The 21330-nt window shown below is 57.3% G+C and overlaps 1 protein-coding gene across 6 annotated transcripts in view; it reads left to right on the top strand.

The window, feature by feature from the left end:
* The window catches only part of KDM4B (lysine demethylase 4B), a 141020-nt gene that overhangs the window by 20820 nt on the left and 98870 nt on the right, over positions 1-21330 (top strand). For 5 of the 6 annotated variants that reach the window (XM_068537209.1, XM_068537207.1, XM_068537210.1 and 2 more), the window contains exons 2-3: positions 8545-8647; positions 19305-19470. In XM_068537209.1, the coding sequence (XP_068393310.1) occupies positions 19330-19470 (141 nt within the window). In that variant the 5' untranslated portion in view covers positions 8545-8647; positions 19305-19329. Of the gene's footprint in view, positions 1-8544; positions 8652-19304; positions 19471-21330 lie in introns of all 6 variants that reach the window. The other variant, XM_068537208.1, reaches the window with a different exon arrangement.

The raw sequence follows: 21330 nt of genomic DNA, 5'->3' as shown, positions 1-21330 counted from the left end.
TCTGGGCACTTCCCTACTTTCGGGCACAGTGAGGTGTTCCAGGCCCATGCTGCGCACTCCCACCTCAGCTCCAGGCTTGACTGCTTCTCCAAGGAGCCCTGGTTCTTCTTGTGGACAGTGCATTTAGAAACCAAGATCTGGGTGTTCAGTTGCTCATTGCCAAGGGGGTGTCTTTGCCTCTGGGCCCTTTTGCCCGGGAAATAGGTGTGTAAATAAATACACATGTGCATACATTAGTGTGTCTGTGTGTACACGTATCGCACAGACACCCACGTCCGTTTCTGCTTCTGCCTATACACACTAGTGCCCACGAGTTCACACCGACACCTCCACTTCCAGCCCTTTGTTCGTGCGGGCTGCTTGCCGGCCTCCCCTTCCCTCTTGTGTAACTCTGTCTCTGTCAGTGAGAGCCCTGCGTCACCCACAGTAAAAGAAGCCCCTGGAGTAAGTCAATATTTGCTTTATCTTTATCTCAAAGGCACATAGTTCCAAAACCATGCTTAAAAGTGACATGGCTTAGTTCTTTCTTTTCCTCTTTATTGTGGTTGTATTATGTACTTGAAATACTGTTTGGTTTGCTTCTGTTTGTACTTCATTGTAGGATTCTTCACCCCCCGCCCCCAGTTCTTGTTGATTTCATTCATTCCCTCATTCATTTAGTATGTGGGACATTAGCATGGTTCAAGGGTCAGAAAGGTGTCTGGAGAGGCGCGTCATCACCCGCCCTTGCCCTCGCCCTCGCCCTCGCCCTCGCCCCTGCAGGGAATGATCTCATTAGTTTATGTCTCAGAAATGCAGAATTGTGTGTGTGTGTGTGTATATATATATATATGTTTTGTTTTTTTTTTTTGACCACGCCTTGTGGCTTGTGGATCTTAGTTCCCCCACCAGGGATTGAAACCATGCCCCCGGCAGTGAAAGCACGGAGTCCTAACCACCGGACTGCCAGGGAAGTCCCAAGTATATTTTCTTATACATGGAAGGTGGCACAGTGGGGATCACTCTTGCACTTTTCTCTTTTCACTGCGCAGCGCGTCCTGGAAACAGCTTCATCTGGCCGTGGAGACGTGCCCGCCCTCCTGCACAGCTGCGTGGTGTCCACTGGGGGCTGCAGCACAGTTAACCCAGCCTCTCCCCTGTACGTGCATTGGGCTTGTTTGCAGTATCTTGCTGGTACAAACGGTGCAGCAGTGAATGCCCTGGTGTAGAGGTATCTTCATGTTCTTGGAAGAGTATCTTCAGGGTCGATTTCTAGAAGTGGGATTGCTGGCTCAAAAGATAAGTGCCAAGATGTGTGTTAGCTTCTGGCACGTTCCCTCCTGGGGGGGCGGATGGGTTTACTCTCACTAGCACCGAGAGGGTCTGGTCCCACAGCCTCACTAGCAGGGTGTGCTGTTCTAGTGTAAACGTGCTGATCTGAGCCGTGAGAGATGGGGTCTCAGTGTAGTTACTTTTCTTTTTTTTTTTTTTTTTTAATTTATTTTTGGCTGCATTGGGTCTTCGTTGCTGCGCGCGGGCTGCCTCTAGTTGCGGTGAGCGGGGGTTACTCTTCGTTGCGGTGCACGGGCTTCTCATTGTGGTGGCTTCTCTTGTTGCGGAGCACGGGCTCTAGGCGCGCGGGCTTCAGTAGTTGTGGCACGCGGGCTCAGTAGTTGTGGCTCGCGGGCTCTAGAGCGCAGGCTCAGTAGTTGTGGCACACGGGCTTAGTTGTTCGCGGCATGTGGGATCTTCCCGGACCAGGGCTTGAACCCACATTCCCCTGCATTGACAGGCGGATTCTTAACCACTGCGCCACCAGGGTGGTCCCGGGGTCTCAGTGTAGTTTCAATGAGCATTTCTGAAGTTAGGGGTGAGGTCGAGCATCATTTCATGTGTTAAAAGCCAGTTTGATATCTCTTCTGTGAATAGTCTGTTTATGCTTTTCACCCACTTTTCAGCTGGAGTTTTGACGTTTCCTCATTGATTCAATTCCACCCTTACCCAGTGCTTTGAGATGCCACCCTTGTGTCCCCCCACTCCCTGATCTGTGATCCCCCAGCCCCTGGAGGAGGTCAGGCTCTAGAAAGACACGTGCACACACTTTCCTTTCCAGCGTGCTACGTGTGCCCCACAGGACATGGTTGATCCGAAGTGTGCCCTGCAGGACATGGTTGATCGCTTCCAGGCATCTCAGGTTCTCAAGATCCAGCTGGAACCTTTCCGTCCCGGTGCTCCCGACCCTGCGGAGGCAGGTCCTGCAGAGGAGTTGGGGTGGACGGGTGGGCTGTGTGTCCAGAGCATAAAGGCCTAAGAACAGCCGGCGGAAGAAGGCGGGTATTTTTTTAAACAGAGACATTGCCAGACTGCCCTTGGGAGCGGTCCTGGGTGGCCACTGGGGGCATGTCACCAGATCTGCCTTCCTTGCCCGAGTGAGGCTCTTAAATGACAGAGCCCGTGACAGCTGCCATTTACGAGGGTTTACCGTGTGCCAGGGTTTCCTTCCGGTGCTTTTGTCTGTGGCCTTGTTTAACCTCCTGCAATCCCACAGTAGGGCACGGTGACCGCCACTTGACAGATGAGGAAACCGAGGTGCAGAGGTTAGGAACTTGCCCCAAGTCACACGGCCGGCTGGGACCCCTCGGGGGCATCTGTGCTGGTCTCTGCAGCCCCGCCATGGTCTCCAGAGAAATGGAGTAGGACGTACCATGGGAAATGTGATCACAGAACTGTGTGAGGCTCTGCCACTGGGGAGCGGGCTCGGGAGGCCCCCTCTCTGGGGTTTAGCCTCTTTTTGTCCCTCACTCCATTGCTGTAACGTCCAGCGTCTTCTCAGGTGCTTGCTGGCTGTTTGTATATCTCCTGCCGGGAGGTGTCCATTCAGTTCCTTTACCCACTTGTGAATTAGGTTGTTTTTGTTGTTGTTGGCCTATAAGAGTTCTTTATTCTGGATACAAGTCCCTTTTGAGATCTAAGGTTTGCAGATATCTTCACCTATCCTGTGGGTTGTCTTTACTTTCTTGATTATGTCCTTCGAAGCACAAAGTCAGTTTATTTATTTTTTCTTTTGTCGCTTGTGCTTTTGGTGTTGTATCTAGAAACCGTTGCCTAATCCCAGGTCACAAAGATTAATTCATGTGTTTCCTTGTAGGAGTTTTAGAGGTTTAGCTCTAACGTTTAGATATGTGAGTTAATTTTGAGTTAATTTCTGTCTGGTGTGAGATAGGGGTCCAGCTTCATTCTTTTGCACGTGGACATCCAGTTGTGCCAGCACCATTGTGGTAAAGACTGCTCTTTACTCCTTGGACGGTCTTGGCAACCTCACTGAAAACCAACTAACTTTAAATGTGCAGGTTTATTTCTGGACTGTCCACTATCGTCCATTGAGCTCTCTGTACATCCTGAGGCCAGGACCACATTGGCTTGATCACTGTAGCTTTGTCACCCCGAGTTATTTTATGTCTAGTCTCTGGGGTGGACGTTAAAGAAAAATGATATGGTTCTTACATTTCCAGGAGATGAGATCAGAGCCTTCCTGGGGTTGGGACCCAGACAACCCAGGGGGCCCGCCACCTCCCTACCTGAGCCATTGCCACTTCCGCAGCTGGATTTTGTTGTCTGTGAGGATACAGAGGATTTGGTGAGATATTTGTAAACGAGAGGCTCTTTTCCCAGTCTGTAAAGACTGATGAAAATGTCAGCTCTTCAGGTCTCTCAAACAGGAAGCATCTGAAACTTGCGTTCAGCAGGTTGGATCTTTAATCAGTCCTGAAACTGGATTGCAGGCTGGCGTCAACTTGCTTTTTCTTTTCTTATCGGTTTGGATCTTTTTACAGCCAGACTCTCCTCTTCCAGCTAAAACCTGCTGTGCAGTGAACTTCAGAGGACGGAGATAGAGGTGGTTGTGTTTTTTGTTTGTTTTGTTTTAGTTTTCTTTTGCTTTTGATATTTTATTTTGAAATAATCTAAGAGGCATTGAAATGTTGCCGAGACGGTACAGAGAGTTCCCATGTACCTTTCAGCCACGTTCCCCTGATACTAACGCCTAACGTGACTGCGGAAGGATGACCTGAAGTAATAATAACAACAGATTTTATTAGGATCCCACCGGTTGTCCCTCTCGGCCCCTTTTCTGCCCAGGACCCCAGCCGGGACCACACGGTGCAGGGGTCAGGCTCCTTAGGCTCCTCCGGACTGGGGTCGTGTCTCAGTCTTTCCTCGTGTGTCGTGACCTTGACCCTTCCGGAGAGCACTGGTGGGGGATTTTATAGTGTCCCTCACCTTGGCTTTGTTTCTCATGGTGACACGAAGGTTATGTATTTGAGGGAGGCTGCCCCAGGGCGATGTGCTGATATGTCTCTTTGCCTGTGGGGTCAACCTTCACCCCTCTGTTAAGGTGGCACCTGCTTGGAGTCTCCACCGGAAGGTTGCAGGTTTTTCCTCTGGGACCTGGCGACAGCACACCTGCTTCTCATAAACACTTGCCTGTCAATTTCAGCGTCTGCGGTGGATCTTTCCTGCAGCAGTGATTACTGTACAGATCTCACGGTGCATTAATGTTGCCTTCACTCCTTCTGCATTATGATCTGGAATGTTTTGTAGAAGAGAGCTATCCCTTCTCCGCCGTTTACATGACGTTTTGAATTTCATAAGGACCAGTAAGGACCGGCATGTGTTTATGGTGCTCTGTGGGTTTACAGTCGGGACTGTCACTGCTCATCTTGTCGTCCTCGCTGTCCTCGCTTTGGTCGTCCGGTGCCCCTTCACTGCGCTCGTGTCCTCCTGGGAGTCCCCATCTTCTGTGAGCGTTTCCGCCCTCCCTGCTCCCACGAGGGGCTCCAGCTCACCGTGGGAGCCGCGGGGAGCAGGCCGAGTTGGGCGCTGAGCCCTCCTGGATCAGATAACACACACAGGCGAGGGCTCCCTGCCTTTGTGGGCGGAAGATGCCCGTCAGCTCTCTGCCTCTCGGACCCCGGGCCCGGCTCCCGGGCCACCGTGGGCAGTGTGGGTGGTGTGGGTGGACCCATCCCGAGGGCCAGCCCTAGGTGGCCCAGAGCTGATAGGACCAGGGGCCCAGCTACCCCTGCCCGGGGTGGGGAGGCCAGGCCTGTGGGGTCCTAGAGGGGCCAGCAGCCGGTGGCAGTTCCTGGTGCCTCAGCGTGTGGAGACAGCTGGCTCTTCCCCCGTTCCTGCTGCTGCTTCCCGGCCCACCTGCCTGCCCTTTGCAGAGGGTAGAGGAGGAGGTGGAGGAGCCATCAGCGTCTGCGGGGCGGGCACCTCGGGAGAGCGACATCATCCGATTGTCAGACGGCGCCTTTTTGAAGGAGAAGTGGTCAGGGTGTGCCTCTTTGGGGTGGTGGTGTCTGAGGCCTTGGGTCGCTGCTCAGCCTGTCCCCTCGCTGCAGCTGGACGCCCCCTGCCCACCCCGAGTTCTCTTCTCAGCGCCTGGCTTTCCCAGGAACCGCAACCAGGACAGCGGCCTAGCCCTGCCAGCCTGGGCAGCAGGAGGCACCAGGGCCTTTCTGTTTTGTTTTCCTTTTAAAAAGTACATAGACTTTATTGTTTAAACAGTTGTAGATTTGTAGAGAAATTGAGAGCGCTAGGGAGAGTTCCCTACACCCCTGACCCCGACACCCAGTCTCCCATTATTCCGTTTTACATGAGGCGGGTGCGTTTGTTGCGATCAGTGAACCTTATGGGTACGTTCTCGTTGGTTAGGGTCCTACTTCCTCCAGTTTGCCTTGTGTGCCCCTGGTGTCCTCTTCTGTCCCAGGACCCCGTCCGGGACCCCCGTGACATTCAGGTGTCTCGTCTCCTCGGGCTCCTCTGGGCTGTGACGGTTCCTCAGACTTCCCTCGTTCTCGATGCCCTTGACGGGTTTGAGGACTGTGGCCAGAGATTTTGTAGAATCTCCCTCAGTGGGAACTTGTCGGGTGTTTTTCTCACGGTTACACTGGGGCGCCGGGTGCTGGGAGGAGGACCACCTGTGAAGGGCCGTCTCATCCTTCATCTCGGGGTGCCTGCCGTCAGCATGACTCATCACTGCTGGTGTTGGCCTCGGTCCCCTGGCTGAGGTCATGCTGCTCAGGTGTCTCCACTGGAAGGTCACACCTCCCCCCTTTCCGTACTGTCCCTCTTGGAAGGAAGTCACTGTGCCCAGCCCACACTTAAGGGCCCCCTGATCCCTCAGCCCCGGCTGCCCTGTGCCGAGTGGGCTGTGGCCAGGAAGGAGGCCAGGCCCCTGGTGTCTCAGGGCCTGCAGGGCGGTGACAGGCTGGCTACGGGGGGCCCTCAGTCCTTGCGGGAGCAGGGGAGGCGGGTGAGCCTAGCCCCGCATGGACATAGGTCAGGGTGGACAGAGGCCTTGCCTTGGCTGTGGCCTGAGGGCTGAGCGTTAACCTCAGCCCCAGAGCTTCCAGCCTCCTCTTTTGGGGTCAGTGCTATCGTCCCCCAGAGCACAAGGGCAGGAGGACCCCGCAGCCATGGGCAGCAGCAGACTGGGGTCTGTCCAGCCGAGGACCACAGGCTCGGGTGGTCTTTGCCTTGCAGCCCATGTGCTGTGCGTGGGGTGGCCCATCGTCCATCTGGGGAGACAGTGTGCAAAGAGGTAGTGACAAGTGACCAGGGAGACATGTGACCCCATCAGATCACAGAGTGGAAGTCAGGCCGGCTATTCTCAGCAGGGAGGCCTGCGGGCAGTGGGGGTGAGAAGGTCCCTCTCCTCTGTCATCGGGGAGATGTACGTGGAAGCTGCCGGATCAGTCTCCCTTTGCTGCGGTAACAAATGACCACAGACTCAGTGACTTAAAACAATGCGCGTTTATTATCTCACCGCCCTGGCGGCCAGAAGTCCGACATGGGTCTCACTGGGCTCAGATCAAGGTGTGGGCAGGGCTGATTGATCCTCCTGGAGGCGCCAGGGAAGAATCGGTTCTTGGCCATTTCCAGCTTCTAGAGGCACCGCATCCTCGGCTGGTGGCCCCTCCCCCGTCTTCAGAGCACATCGCTCTGACCTCTGCCTCTGTCATCAGTTCTTCTCTGACTCTCACCCTCTCGCCTCCCTCTTAGAAGGACTCTGGGGATGACACTGGGCCCCCTGATAACCCAGGATCGTCTTCCATCTCAAGGTCCTTCACTTGGACTTCCCGGCGGTCCAGCAGATAAGACTCCGCACTTCCAATGCAGGGGGCCCGGGTTCGATCCCTGGTCGGGAAGCTTAAGATCCCACGTGCGGCGTGACCAAAAAAAAGAAGAAAAAAGATGTAAAAAAAAAAAAAGAAAGAAAAAGATCCTTAACTTCATCCCATCTGTAGTCTCTTGCCACCAAGGAGAGCATAGTCACAGCTCCCGGGGATTAGGATGGGGACATCCTTGGGGGCCGTTGTTCCAGCAGCCACAGCCATGTGGAGACACGCCAGAGTAATCGAACCCCCGGACTTCCGCTCTCGTCGCTGTCAGGGGCTGGCGGGGCTGCGGAGTGGGGCAGGTGGCAGCGACCGAGGAGCCCTTGGGACTACACGTGGCCCCGGGCGGCTTAGCTGATCCAGAGGAAGAGGCGAATGCCCGAGGGCCGGTCATTCCACAGCTCGGTGTGGCCTTTCAGCCCAGGGGCTGGCACCTGTTAGAAGACAGTGAAATCAGTGTAGTGGGTTGTGCCCAGTAATTTAAAAAACCTGATTAAAAAAAAAAAGATAGAAAAGGTCAGCACACGTTGCCTGTTGAAAGGGTGTTTGTGGGACTTGTGCTATTTAAAGCTCCTGGTGAGTTAGGGAAGGTGTGCAGGACCGAGTTCCACACCCCCAGGGCACCCCGGCTGAGCTGCCCTGCAGCCAGGTCGGCCCCCAGCAGCTAGTCCAGCTTCAGGCAGCATGTGCAAAGGCACAGGGGCAGGGAGGGTCCTGCAGACGCCGAGCCGTTAGCTCAGGTGTCCGGGAGGTAGGGGCGGGGAGCCCAGTGAGTCGGGGCAGCTGGAGCCCAGATTGTCAGAGGCCCTGGGGCCACACCCCACGTTTAGAGTCTTGTCCTGTGTCCATTCAGCAAGTGACCCTGAGCCTGGCTGTGAATGCCGTGGTGGGGACCCTGCCCCCCGTGGGGTCTCAGCTGCACGGCGCCTGCCGCGCTCTGCCCTGTGCTGTCTGCCCCCCGGGGGTGTAGACGGCGGTCACCACGCGGCAGTTCCTGTCCGACTGTCCTCCTTGGAGGGGCACCTTCCCTGCCTGCGGGGGTTCGGAAGAGGCAGAACTTCTTGTAAACCTCCCAGGAGTGCCTGTACCTTAAGGTTTCCAGAAGCATCATTGGTCTGATTTGATTGTTTTTGGAGGCTCTTGCTTTCTCAGCTACTGATGTTTAGGAGCTGGGCTTAAAATGGGCCGTCACTGGAAGGCTTTAGTGGGGCAGGTGCTCATGGTTGTGGATTTTCATGTTCTTGGAAAGTGGCGAGGACTTGGAAACATCTGAACAGAGGCAGGCATCCCTGGGCTGCACGCTGCTGCTAGGAGTGTAATTTGGAGTTAAGACTTAATCAGGCCATCGTTTTAGTTAATTGTGCTTTTGTTTTGCACATTTTAGGAACCATCGCCATTGCTGGAACCTGACAGAAACCCTAACAGAAGCCGGTTATTGGACCATCTCCCTGCAACCTCGCTCCCCACTGCGCACCAGGAACCTTGCAGTAAGTACGTGTGCGGGCCCCCGGCCCCAGGGCTGCTGGTGGAGAAGGCGGCCCTGTTTGGTTCTGAGTTCCTGGGGTGTCCAGGGGCCAGATGCCCCTAGAGGAGCCTGGACCCCTCAGTGTGGTTCTGCTGGATGTGCCTTCTCTCCGCGCCTGCACTCTGGCCCCTCAGCATCTGAACACCTATCCCTCACTTCTAGAAGCCCTGAGAACCATAGTGGGTTTGGGGGTGGGGGGGGCTCCAGGATGGCCCAGGATGAGCTGCCCTATCTGTGTCGTGTCCCTGGGCAGGACACCACTTCTGGCTTCACCGAGGGGCATATTCACCCCACCTCACACCCTGTGGGAGATGATGACCAGTCACAGGGAGAGGGGAGGGTCTTCAAAAATGGAGGGTTATTATTATTTTAAGTAATTAATTAATTAATTAATTTTGGTTACATTGGGTTTTTGTTGCTGTGTGCGGGCTTTCTCTAGTTGAGGCGAGCGGGGGCTACTCTTTGTTGCGGTGCGCGGGCTTCTCATTGCGGTGACTTCTCTTCTTGCGGAGCACGGGCTCTAGGCGCGCGGGCTTCATTCAGTAGTTGTGGCTCGCGGGCTCCAGTAGTTGTGGCGCACGGGCTTAGTTGCTCCGTGGCATGTGAGATCTTCCCAGACCAGGGTTTGAACCCGTGTCCCCTGCATTGGCAGGCGGGTTCTTAACCACTGCGTCACCAGGGAAACCCTGGAGGATTATTTTTAAATGCTTTGAAAATAATCCCATGACCCAGCTGCTTCTGGGTTTCAGCTCCAGGGTGTCCCCCTTCTCCTGGACTTTTCTAATTAACCAGGGACAGAGGGTTCACAGAGGTGGCCTCTGGAGGTGGCCCAAGGGGGGGTCACTGGTAAGAAAAGAGGGAGCAGCCTGAGCCCCTAGTGGCTGGCACCCACGGGCAGGGGCACCCGGGTGGAGGGGCGTTCAGCGTGGGACGAGCAGTTCCCGTGCTCCTGGCCACAGCGAGGAAAGCTGGCTGAGCGAGAAAGGCTCGTGTTCAGTGTTGACCTTGGACGAAGCCTCCTCCCAAGGCCACGTGGCTAATGAGGGCTCAGTGTGGACTAGAATGTGGCCTTGTCTGTTCTGCCACGATTTAGGAACCCAGGAATTGGGCCGTGGAGCTCAGGTTCCCCTTTACAAGCGGTGGAGTGCAGGTTTTGTTCTTTAAAGGGGAGATTTCAGGCATCTGGGTCTGGGGCCGGCAAACTGCGGCCCGAGGAACACTCGGCCCACTCGGCCCACTCGGCCCACTCGGCCCATTCGGCCCATTGTGTATTCTTGTAAATAAAGCCTTATCGGCGCACAGCTGCTTCTGTTCACTCGTGCCTTCCTCCTCACGGTGGTGGAATTGCGTGGTTGTGACAGAGGCCGCGTGCCTGCAAAGCTGCAAACGTTTACCGTGTGGTCCTGCACAGAGAAGGTGGGCCGTCCCCAGTCCCTGCCAGCTTGTCACTGTCTGGGGCTGGGTGGACCAGGCCCTCGTCGACTGGTCTAGAAATGGTCAGTTCTGACTGTGTGTCCCAAAGCGTCGCTTTACCCTTAAAGCTCACGCTTTCTTACAAGACAGTCAAGTCCCTGAAACTCGGTTATCCTCTTTGTATCCCCATCTGCACGACACATTCTGCGTACGTAGCTCGCCCTGTGCGGTTAACTTTTTAGTAATCCCTCACAAGGATGCTAATCATCTCCCTCTATCAACCCATTTTATAGCTGGAGAAACTGAGCGCCAGCCCTGGAAGGTGTGAGAATGTTCTGGGGTGGGGGAAGAGTGGGAGACAGAAATGAGTGAGGTCACGGGCACCTTCCCCAAAAGGCCTCGGGCGTTCGCGGAGATCAGAGTGCTCGTGACAAACGGGACAGGTTGACTGCGGTCTGGCGGGTCCCAAACAGGCTGCCTTGGACTTCAAAAAAATTAAGTGTTATAGAGATGTAATTACATGCCATAACGGTCACACCTCAAAGTATACAATGCAGGGAATTCCCTGGTGGTCCAGTGGTTAGGACTCTGCACTTTCACTGACATGGGCACAGGTTCAATCCCTGGTCAGGGAACTAAGATCTCACAAGCCGCACAGTGGAGTGGACAAATCAATTAATTAAAATAAAGTATGCAATTTAGTGGTTTTGAGTACGTTCACACAGCTGTGCCGCCACCCCACCATCTAACTCCATCTCACGCCAGAACATCGTTATCAACTCCCCAAAACCACTGTACATTAAGCAGGCACTCCCTCTCCCTCCCTCAGTCCCTGACAACCAGGAATCCACTCTCTGTGTCTGTGGATCGGCCTGTTCTGGACGTTTCCCATCATTGGAATCACACCCTGTGTGTCCTCCTCCGTCTGGCTTCTCTCACTGAGCATCGTGTCTCAGGCTGCATCCACGTTGCAGCGAGTGTCAGTGCTTCTCTCCTTTTCATGGCTGAGTGATGTGCCAGTGTGTGGAGGGACCACATTTGGTGTATCTGTCATCCTTTGACGGGCGCTCGTGTTGTTTCTGCTTTTGGGGTTTTATGAATGATGCTGCTGTGAACGTTCAGGTGTCTTGGTGGACGTGCGTTTTTGTTTCCCTTGGGTCGACACCCGCGTCTTGGTGGACGTGCGTTTTTGTTTCCCTTGGGTCGACACCCGCGTCTTGGTGGACGTGTGTTTTTGTTTCCCTTGGGTCGACACCTAGGGGTGAGCTGGCTGGGTCAGGTGGTGGCTCCATGCTTCTCCTTTCACGCTCCTGGCCGCCGTGGTTGGGTTCCTGTGAGTGTGAAGAAGCCTCTCCCAGCAGGTCCCGCTCCACCCTGTCTCGTTAGGAGCAGGATCTGAGCTGGAGACACGCGGCTTCAGTTCCAAGCAGAATAGCTCCACGCGGGAGGGAGAGTGCAGGCCGCCCCAGGCCGTGGGTGGGCTTCTCACCCAGCCTTCTTCCTGCCCCCCGCCCTCCCGGTTCTTCGCTTTTTCGCTCATTTACTTCATTGTAAGGATTTCTTCCTCCTCAACATATTGCTTGGCCTGTTTTTTCAGGTCTGGTAGCTTTTTCCTGCCTTTTTTTTTTTTTTTTTTTTGTGAAAAAAGCACCCAGTTTTGCATCTGTGGGCACAGACAGGTGACGTCTCCAGGCTAATAAAAGATGCCCCTGTCATGGGCTGTGGGCGGCCCCGCCGTGGGCACTTCCTCCGGGAGGGTTGTGACAGAGAGAGCTTTTTTTCTTTAAAGTTCAAAGGTATACGAAAGATCAAGAGAAGAAGGTGGCCTTAGCGCCGGTTTTTAGGAGGAGAGGCGTGATAAACGTTCTTCATTTGCCTCCGTCTGTTTTGAGCAAGGCCCCCGACCACGGGGGACATGTTGCTATTTATGCATTCGTTTTCTTTCTGCAGTTTTGGGGGTACCTAGGTGGAAGGATTGGGTGTTGAACCAGGACACTGTCATTTTAGAGTCACGCGAGGTTGTGACTCAGACCACGATATTCACGGGACTTTGCCCCATGTGGCTTCTTGAGGCTTCCGTGGCCAGCGCTGTTGGCCCTGCAGCATCTCCCGAAAGCGTGGCCCTGATCGTCGCGTGGCCCTGATCGTCGCGGTCCCCAGGTGTCGCACGCTTGCTCTGGGATTAGCGAAGGGGCTCTGGCAGTGTGGGGGGATGGGGCCGAGCCGGGCCCCTGGGAATTCCCAGGGCCTGCCCTTCCCACGCTCAGGCCTCCTGGGGATGGGGCTCCCGGCGGCTCCCCAGGCCATCGTGCAGCCCAGCTTGCGGTTCACGCCTCATGGCTCCTCCCCACAGCTCGGCCGAGTGTCTTGGGGGCTGACGAGGTGTGAGCCTCTTAACCTGGGAGTCAGCCGTGGGAGCACTGGCACCAAGGTGAAGGTGCAGGCCAAGGTCGTCTGGGGCGCGAGCGGCCGGAAGGGGCTCCCTCGGCATCACTGGGGCCTCTGGCTGTGCCCATGAGGCAGCTCTGCGGCCAGAGGGTGGCTCCAGGCTCCGTGCTCTGGGGCGCTGTGCACGTCTGAGTCGTGGGGAGGACGCGGGGGTCATGTTGCAGCCCACTGGGTATCGCTTGGTCCCCTTCGTCCTCTTCTCAAAACTGTGCTTTTGTCTGAGCGAGTAGGCAGATGTGCTTGTCTTTCCAGGACGCATCTCACAGCAGCGGTCCCCGGTGGGAGGGGCATGGTGACTGTTACTTATCTCCTTGTGTGATGGGTTTTTCACGTGGCTTTTGAGGCAGAGGGAATAGCGCTCCTCGAGGTGCCCACACCCTAATTGTGGAACCTGTGCAGATGCTCCCTGGCACGAGAGGGACTCTGCAGCTGGGACGAAGTTAACGATCTGGAGATGGGTGCTCATCCTGGATTAGCCAGGCGGTCCAGTGTCATCACAGGGGTCCTGAGAGGGAGGCAGGGAGGTCAGAGTCAGAGAAGGGGACGTGGTGATGGAAGCAGTGGTCAGAGGAGAGACGCAGAGACCGGAGATGCTGTGAGTATGCAGGAAGGGGCCTCGAGCCAGGGATGTGGTGCCTCTAGAAGCTGGAAAAGGCAGGAAACCTCCAGAAAGAGCACAGCCCAATTGAGATCCGGGAGGGACTCCTGGCCTCCAGAACTCGAAGATAAAGCTGTGCTGTTTCAGCCACTAGGTTTGTGGAGATTCGTTCGGCAGCCGTAGGGAACGAACGTGCATGGCTGCGGGCGATTCTTCCTTTGTGCCTTTCGGAGTTGGCGTCGCTCAGATCAGTGTTAGGGTGGTCCTGGCCTTGTGCGCGGGGCTACCCATCCGCCCCCACTCCATGCCCACACAGCCCCGTCCGGCCAAGCTGCCTTCCTCACGTCTCTTGTCCTCACATTTCTCAGTTGGCCCTTCTGACCTTGGCCTCCTGCCTTCCTGGCTCTGGGCTCTCTGCCTGCTTTGTCCCTCTCGTCACTGTGGCTGTTTGAGTCCAGCCAGTTCCGTGGGGTAGAGCCAGAGCAAGGCTGGCATCCTTGTGACTTCGTGGGCTGCTCCTGGAGCCTGTGCTCTCCCCGGCCCGGGCTCCCCTGCTCCGTGGGGCCAGCACGAGGACCGCCCCGCCCCCAACGCTGATCTGGCTCCACAGGCCAGGGGCCGGGGGGGGGGCAAAGGTTTCTCTGACACTGGGGCTGGCGGGTACGGTGGGGCAGCACTAGTTGCCCTGAGCGCCCCCTGGGCTTCAGGCTCTGTGTGATCAGGGAGCATGCCCAGCTTGCAGGGAGCCTGGGACGTACGGGGTGCTCCCAGCAGAGAAGGATGAAGTGGAGGATGTTCTACCGCCAGGCTTTGCCCTGTATGAGGGCACCTGGTGAGCTGCTCTCGGGACACGGTGATGGAGTGCCAGGCCCACACCCGGGGGCGGGGGCTTCCGTGCTGCCTTCACGGTGGGTTTCCTCTTGAGTCTTGGTGGAGGGGTGCTGGCTCCTCCTGGGGCCTGAGCCCACTCAGGGGCCCCTCAGTCATCGTCTCCTGTTGGGAACTGGGCTGTGGTGGCGGGAACTGGGCCGAGATGGGAGCAGGGCCTGGGGCTGGCTGGGAGTCACGGGGAGGCTTGGGGCTTCACCTGATGGCAGGTGGAGGGGAGGGCCCGGGAGGAGAGAGCTGGGGGAGAGACGCCCCCCGGGGCTGGGGCACAGGCCCCGCCGGGAAGAACTGGGGGCACCTCGTGCTCAGAGAGCCCCCGAATCCTTTTCAAAAACAGTGCACCCCTCAGAGTAAAGCTTTTAGTAGGGTGACATTTTTTTCAGAGGACGTACCTTCCCGCATATTGAACACTGTATTCTTGTCAAAACCCCAGAGTTGCAGATTCCAGCCATCCAGTTTCTGGAAAACATCTGCCATTGGGCCTCAGAAACCCTTAGTCCCCAGAGCCCCTCAGTCAGGAAGATGAGGCCGCCTGTTGGGGAAATGGCGTCCCCTACTAGTCATCTTATTTCTGCATTCTGGCTCACCGACGGACAGACAGAGTGCACCTGGCTGTGGGAGACCCATGCCTTGGGGCGTCTCTCACCCGCCCTCTCCTGAGGCTCTCAGGCTCAGCGCACCCCGCTCTGTCAGGCTCCTGGCGGGGGGGCATCAGCCCCAGGCCGGAGTCCAGATCTGGAGAGACTTCTGCCCCCGAGAGGGGCAGCTGTCAGGGTGGGGCGGGAAAGACCCCCCCACCTGGTCACCGTGCTGCAGCGCAGGTTGGGTGGTAGCCAGAGCGTCCCCCACGGCCCAGCCCGTGAGTCCCCCAGTTTGAAGGCCACTGGGGGAGGTGCTGGTGCAGCAGCCCAGGAGGGCTTCTCTGGGCTGGACTCACTCGTTGGGGCCCAGAGAGTGGGTGGACCCCTCCTGTCACCTGTCTCTGGGTGAGGAGGAGCCGTCCAGGACAGCTGGGGAACCGCCCCTCCACGCGTGATCGCGCTCATCGGTCCCAGGCGGCGGGCTGCAAGGGCTGGGCGAGCATCAGGCCAGGAAGGCCAAGGCGTGCAGGGTCTCCCCGAACACAGCACTTAAGAGAAATCACCGCTTTATTGAGAGGTAATTCACAAAGCAGACAGTTCCATCCATTTAGAATGTGTAATTCAGTGGTTGCAGCCTATAGGCATGCCTGCTCTCAGCCTCAGAATCAGGAGCGGGAAGAAAGGGACGCTAGCTTTCCTGATAGAGGCTTCAAGGGCTGGGCCGGGGCGGGGGCGGGGACAGGGACCCACCAAGTGTCTCTGGAGGCCGCACTTCCTGTTAGAGAAGGAAGGAACCCAGCAGACGCCTCCTCCGTGGCCGGGCTGCGGGGTGTCCTCCGTCTCTCATGGGGTGGGGGCTTGGCTCTGGGGCAGCCCTTCTGCGGGCTGAAGGCTCCAGGCGCCCACCCTGCCAGGCAGCCAGAGGTTTTGTTTATTTATTATTTTTTTTTTGGCAAGTGCAGAACTTTCTTCTTTCCTTCTCCCCTACCCTAATCTCTGTTTCTTTTCTGGGGGTAGCAGCTGTATTGAGATAGAATCCACCCGCCAACCAGTTCTCTCACTTACAGCACACGATTCCAAAGTTCTTAGCGAATTCAGAGTCCTGCAGCCTTCACCACAATCAACTTTGGAACATTTCCATCACTCCATAAAGAAACCCAGACCTCTTAGCCTACGGTGGCCTTCTGGGCCTGGCTTCTCTCGCTGAGCATCGTGTTCTCAGGGTCCGTCCACGTTGTAGCGAGTGTCAGTGCTTCTCTCCCTTTCGTGGCTGAGTGATGTTCCCGTGTGTGGAGGGACCGGTTTGTGTACCATCATCTGTTGATGGGCACTCGGGTTGTTTCCACCTTTTGGCTATTGTGAATCATGCTGCTGTGAACATTTGCATACAAGTTTTTGTGTGGACATAGGTTTTCATTTCTCTTGGGTGTATACCTAGGGGTGGGATTGCTGGCTTGTGTGGTCAGTTCCATGTTTAACTTTTTGGGGGGCTGCCCCATGTTACGTTCCCACCAGCTGGGAGTCAGGGTTCCAGTTTCTCACCAACACTTGCTGTTATCTGCTTTTTCACTCTAGCCGCCCCAGTTGGGGGAGGTGTGTGTCACTCTAGTTATATTTGCGTTCCTCTGATGGCTGATCACCTCAAGCATCTTTTCATGTGCTTGCTGGCCATTTGAGTCTCCTCTTTGGAGAAATGTCGATTCAAGTCGTTGGCCCACTTTTTAATTGTGCTGCTTGTCTTTTTACGATGAAGTTGTTAGAACCTCGCATTTTGGGCGTGGCACTCTCTGGTAAAGAGCACATTCCTTTTGTTATTTTTTAAGTATGTGCACGTCTGATTTTTATTTGCCCTCCTTCAAAAAACGTGTCAAGGGTTATAGAGTGTTGGGATTATAAACCATTTTAATTTTCTTCTTTATATTTACCTACTAAAAACTTTACTGCAACCGGCACGAATAAGACAAAAAAAAAAAAAAAAAAAAGAAAACCGCACATGATCCACTGCTGAGCTGAATCTGGATGACAGCGGTGGTTGGAGAAGCATATGTTGCCAGGTGCAGTGCAGGAAACTCTACCTGCTGTCATATCACCTGCTTGCTCCCCCTGCCCCCCTTGGAAAAAGCGCTCCTGTGGTTATGTTTAATGGGCGAGAGAACTCGTGTGGGCAGGACCCCGGGGCTGCCCCCACTCTGCCCAGGACAGGCTGGTCTTGGGGGGAGACGGGTGTCCTGCCCCACCTCACTTCCCACCAACAGTGCCGTGTGGGAGGGCAGGCGGCAGCATCCGTGGCAGGGTGGGCTCCTCTCGTGGTGACACAGCTGGCCTTGGGGGGAGCCTGTGTCCTCCTCCCCTGCTGGGACCGGCCTGGCCAAGAGGAGAGTTGCTGGTGCGGGTGGTCCTGGCGCCCGTCACCCACAGCGGGTGGCGGTGTGTTGGGAAACTGGGGTGGTCGCAGCAGAGCCGGGCTTCCAGGGACGCGACGCCCCTTCGTGAACTGTGCAGAGTGGGCACACCACCCACATAAAATGTGGAGAACAGGGCCGGGGCTGTTACGCGCTGATGTGTCCGCCGCTTCCGAATCTGGGCACCATCCGTGGCGGGCTGCGGAGCCAGCCTCTGGCCCTTGGCCCGGCCGTCGGGGGCTTGGGACGAGGGGCTGAGACCCGGGTGACCGTGTTTCGGCTGCAGGCCTCAGAGGACGGATTTGATGGCCACGCAAGGTGGGTGGGCGGCAGGGACCCCCTCCGCCGGGAGCCCGCTGCTCTGTGCGGGCAGGGGCGGTGGGTGCAGGGAATCTGGGCAGGTGGGGATGTGGGGTTGACAGGTGGGGCGGCTCGGGTGGCGGGCACACGAGGAAGGCCGGCGAGCGATGGCTGCGGCCGGTCGTCTGTCCTGTCCCTGGTCCCTGCCCTGGGAGGCCTCCCTCCCTACGCCCCTGTGCCTCCCTCCACAGCCCTTAGCCCAGCTCAGGTCCACACCCATGTTCCCAGATCATCGGGGTCGGGCCTGTCCCCCCGGGGCCTTGAGCTCCCTCAGGACAGTGGAGACCCCGGGTGCGTCCCGTGTGGCCGGGTCTGGGCTGGAGAGGAGAGGGCAGCTGGCTTCTGAGGGCTCAGGTGGGGAGTCAGGCGCCGGGCCCCGGCTGTGGGGTGGGGAGCAGGAGGGGGACGGCATGGTGGTCCGTCCTGAGGGCTGGTCAGCCTGGCCGCCGCCTGGGCCCTCTGGTGCCTGCTGGTCTGCAGGGGGGTTTGTGATGACCCTTCCCCTTTATAAACCCGTGTGACCTCGGTGGTTCCCTGTGATCCCCCTCAGAGCTGTTGTCACACGGTCCCGGGCACCCGTGGCCTGCCTTGTGGACCGCAGCTTCGGCTGCCCTGCAAGGAGGAGCGACAGAGGCTCCTGTGCACACAGGGCGGAGGGGCCCAGGGGTCCCAGCCCGGATGCAGTGGTGACCCCGTGTGTGCCAGGACCTCCGGGGTCCTCAGCAGTCCAGCCGTGAGTGTGACCTTCAGAGCGCGGCCTTAGCTGCCGACCCGCTGCCCTGTGCGCCCAGGCATGGGGTAGTTGAGGGCAGGACCTGGACCTGGTCTGGTATCCGCCTGGGCCTCCAGGTCTGTCCCAGGGAGCTGCCCGCCTCGGCTCCCGTTCCCGGGCTCGTGCTGCCCTCTAGCGCCCGCCGGGGGAGTGCCTTTGGGGAGCCAGTGGCCGCGTCTTGGGGACATGGACCTCCCCCCCCCCCCCCCCCCCCCCCGCCCCACTCTCTACTTCCCAGACTGGCGGACTTCCTGCCTTTCTCACTCCCCAGCTTACGTTGGGGTGGGGGGAGGTGGACTTGTTTAGCTGTCCTCCAAGTTCTGGGTCTGCGTGCACTTGGGTTCTGACCTCTTTCCAGTCCCGGAGGGAGTCTGGTCTTCTCTTGTCCCAGCAGGGACCCTTCCCCAGAGTCTGTCCCCCAAGCCTCTTCCTCATTAGGGTGGGTCAGCAGCCACCCCGCTGGGCCCCCCTAACTCTCGTAACTCTCGGAACAGGCAGGGGCCTCTCCAGCCTGCAGCCTTGTCCCCTAGAGGAGCCCGATCCCCGCCCCGGCTCTGTGCCCCGCTCTGTGCTGGATCGGTCAGGCGTGGTTATAGCCCAGGGCGACGCGGCGGGAAACGGGCCTCCTGCTCTCCTGGTTCCAGGTCCTGGCCTCGGGCAGCCCGTGGGTCATTGGGGCCTGGGTTCGCTGACAGCAGCCGGGCCAGTGCTGGAGGGACCCACACACTGCTCCCCTGCTCGCGGCGGCCCGCCCGAGGAGGGGTTCCCTGCTAGTGAAACACACAGGACCTCACTCACCTTCCCAGCCCCTCCCGTGCTGCTGCCTCTGGATTCCAGCTGTGAGGTCAATGCCAGTGAATCTGGATGAGGCCCTGATAAGAAAAGGTTTTATTTCCGAGGCCCCTTGTTTGAAATGGGTGCTCTGGCCTCCAGCATCGCATGGGCTCTTAGAACGGGCCACCTCTGTTGGTAATTCGTTGCAGTCATGTGGTCTTTTGTGCCAGAGTGAGTGATGAAGTGGCCCCCAGGCTCCCCTTGGCCCTGCTCGGCTGCGCGGCCTCTGTCCTCGGGCCGGGTGGTTTGGGTGCCTCCTGGGGAGAAGGGAACCGGCCCGTGGCGGTGATGGCGGTGCTGACGCTCTCTTGTCTCCCTTGCAGGTGTGGCCGTCTCTCCGCTGCAGCCATGGGGTCCGAGGATCACGGGGCCCAGAATCCGAGTTGTAAAATCATGACGTTTCGCCCAACCATGGAGGAGTTTAAGGACTTCAACAGATACGTGGCCTACATCGAGTCCCAGGGGGCCCACCGGGCGGGCCTGGCCAAGGTGGGTGATGCCCCAGGCCCCTGTGCAGCTCTCCCCGGCCCCTGCCCTGTGCCCACCCAGGGGCAAGCGGCCCGAGAGGCACCCATTAATCTGCTCATTGAGCCCACCTGACCTAACTTATCCATGAACATATGTTCTTTCCCCAAGTCAGGCACAGTTCTGGGCACCGGGGTCCCCGAGGGTGCTGATGCTGGGTGGGACACAGAGCATCACGGTGGGACCAGCAGCCGTCTCACCCCGTCAGGGGGGTCCCAGGGGAGTCGGTGCCGGGGAGGGCTTACTTTTTTTTGCCTTTATATTCCTACTTAAACACATGTGTTTTGAGACTGTCACGCACGTGTGAAGCGAGTTCAAGCATTGCGACAGGATGGGAGGGAGAACGAGTGCCCCCTCCAGCCACCCTGACCCCGGCTCCTCTGCCTGGAGCGGCACGGCACTGATTCCTCGTGTCTCTTTGCACGGAGCGTCAGACACGGACGTGCACGTGCGTGTGTGCGTGTGTGAACACCGGCAGATAGCGTGCCTGCCCACGCCTCTTCCGTGCGGGGAGCAGACCTCGGGGACGGGTGCCGAGTTTCTTCATGTGCACGTGAACCTGTGTGTGTGAGGGTCTGTTCACCACATGGTCTGGGAGATTCGTCACCTGATCTGGGTTCTTCTAGTGGCTTCCTGTATGGCCGGCACTTTATCTAATACCCAGCCCTCTGTTGCTTAAGCTGGGGGTCGCTAAGCCTTTTCTGCAAAGAGCCAGATAGTAAATAATTTCAGCTTCTTGGGCTGGCCTGTCTGTGGCCACCACTCAGCTCTGCGGCCGGGGGTGACCCACAACCCCACGAGCATGGCTGTGAGCACGTGAAACCTGATTTACAGACACCGAAACGTGCGTTTTGTAGAAGTTTCACCTGTCCTGAAACAGTCTTCATTTGTTACTTTCCCTCAACCATTTAAAAATTTTTAAAAAAGGGACTTCCCTGGCGGTCTAATGGTGAGGACTCTGCACTCTCACTGCCGAGGGCCCGGGTTCGATCCCTGGTCGGGGAGCTAGGATCCCACACGCCGCGTGGGGTAGCCAAAAAATAAATAAATAAATAAGTAAGTAAGTAAAAAAGAATTTTAAAAAAAATTTTTCAAAAAAGGAAAAAAAATTAAAAACAGAAAGAATGCCGGCGTCAGCTCAGTGGCTGGACGGAAGCAGGTGGTGGGTGGTACTGGGCCGCGGGTCACGGTGTCTGCAGCGAGGGGACAGGTGTGCTGGCCTTCCTCTGCCCACCTCCCCTGCCGGGTTTGGCTGGCTGTGTGCCATCCACGCCTCTAATCTCAGCCGCGCAGATGAGGAGAGAGGTGGGCCTGCGACATCTCCCCTCCTCTCCCCTCCCCTTGGTTTTTGTTCCTGGGGCCCCATGACAGCACACACCCAGCAGAACCTTCTCATCGGGGTCTCTGGCTCTGGAAGCCCCGGGCCTGGGTTCTTGCAGGTTCGGAGCCTCTGTCTGGGCTGGACCGATTGGCTGGGGTCGGTTGTCAGGTGCCCCTTTCCCTCAGGTGCCCCAGCTGGGGGCAGTGGGGGGGGACTCTGAGGCCTGGAGCCCGTGGGGCTGGGCGTGGGGGGCCCCCCTTCATCTGGAACGTGTCCTGTCCCTCACCTCATTCCGCGTTTGCCGGGACGCAGCGCCAGTTCTGTTTTTAGATCCAAGTTGTCCCCTGTGCCAGGAATCTTGGTAACCTCGTGGAGTGCTCCGTTGGCAGCACCTGGCACTTCCCCCGGCCCCTCTCCTCTGCTTCCTCCTCTGTCATCTCCGGCTCTGGCTTCCGGGCTGTTTCCAGCACCTTCTGTCCCGGGGCTGCTATGGGTGCAGCCTC

The sequence above is a fragment of the Eschrichtius robustus genome, chromosome 2 (genome assembly GCF_028021215.1).
Source record: "Eschrichtius robustus isolate mEscRob2 chromosome 2, mEscRob2.pri, whole genome shotgun sequence".
Taxonomy (NCBI): Eukaryota; Metazoa; Chordata; class Mammalia; order Artiodactyla; family Eschrichtiidae; genus Eschrichtius; species Eschrichtius robustus.
The sequence above is the reverse complement of the archived record's forward strand: the minus strand, read 5'-3'. Positions and strand labels throughout refer to the sequence as shown.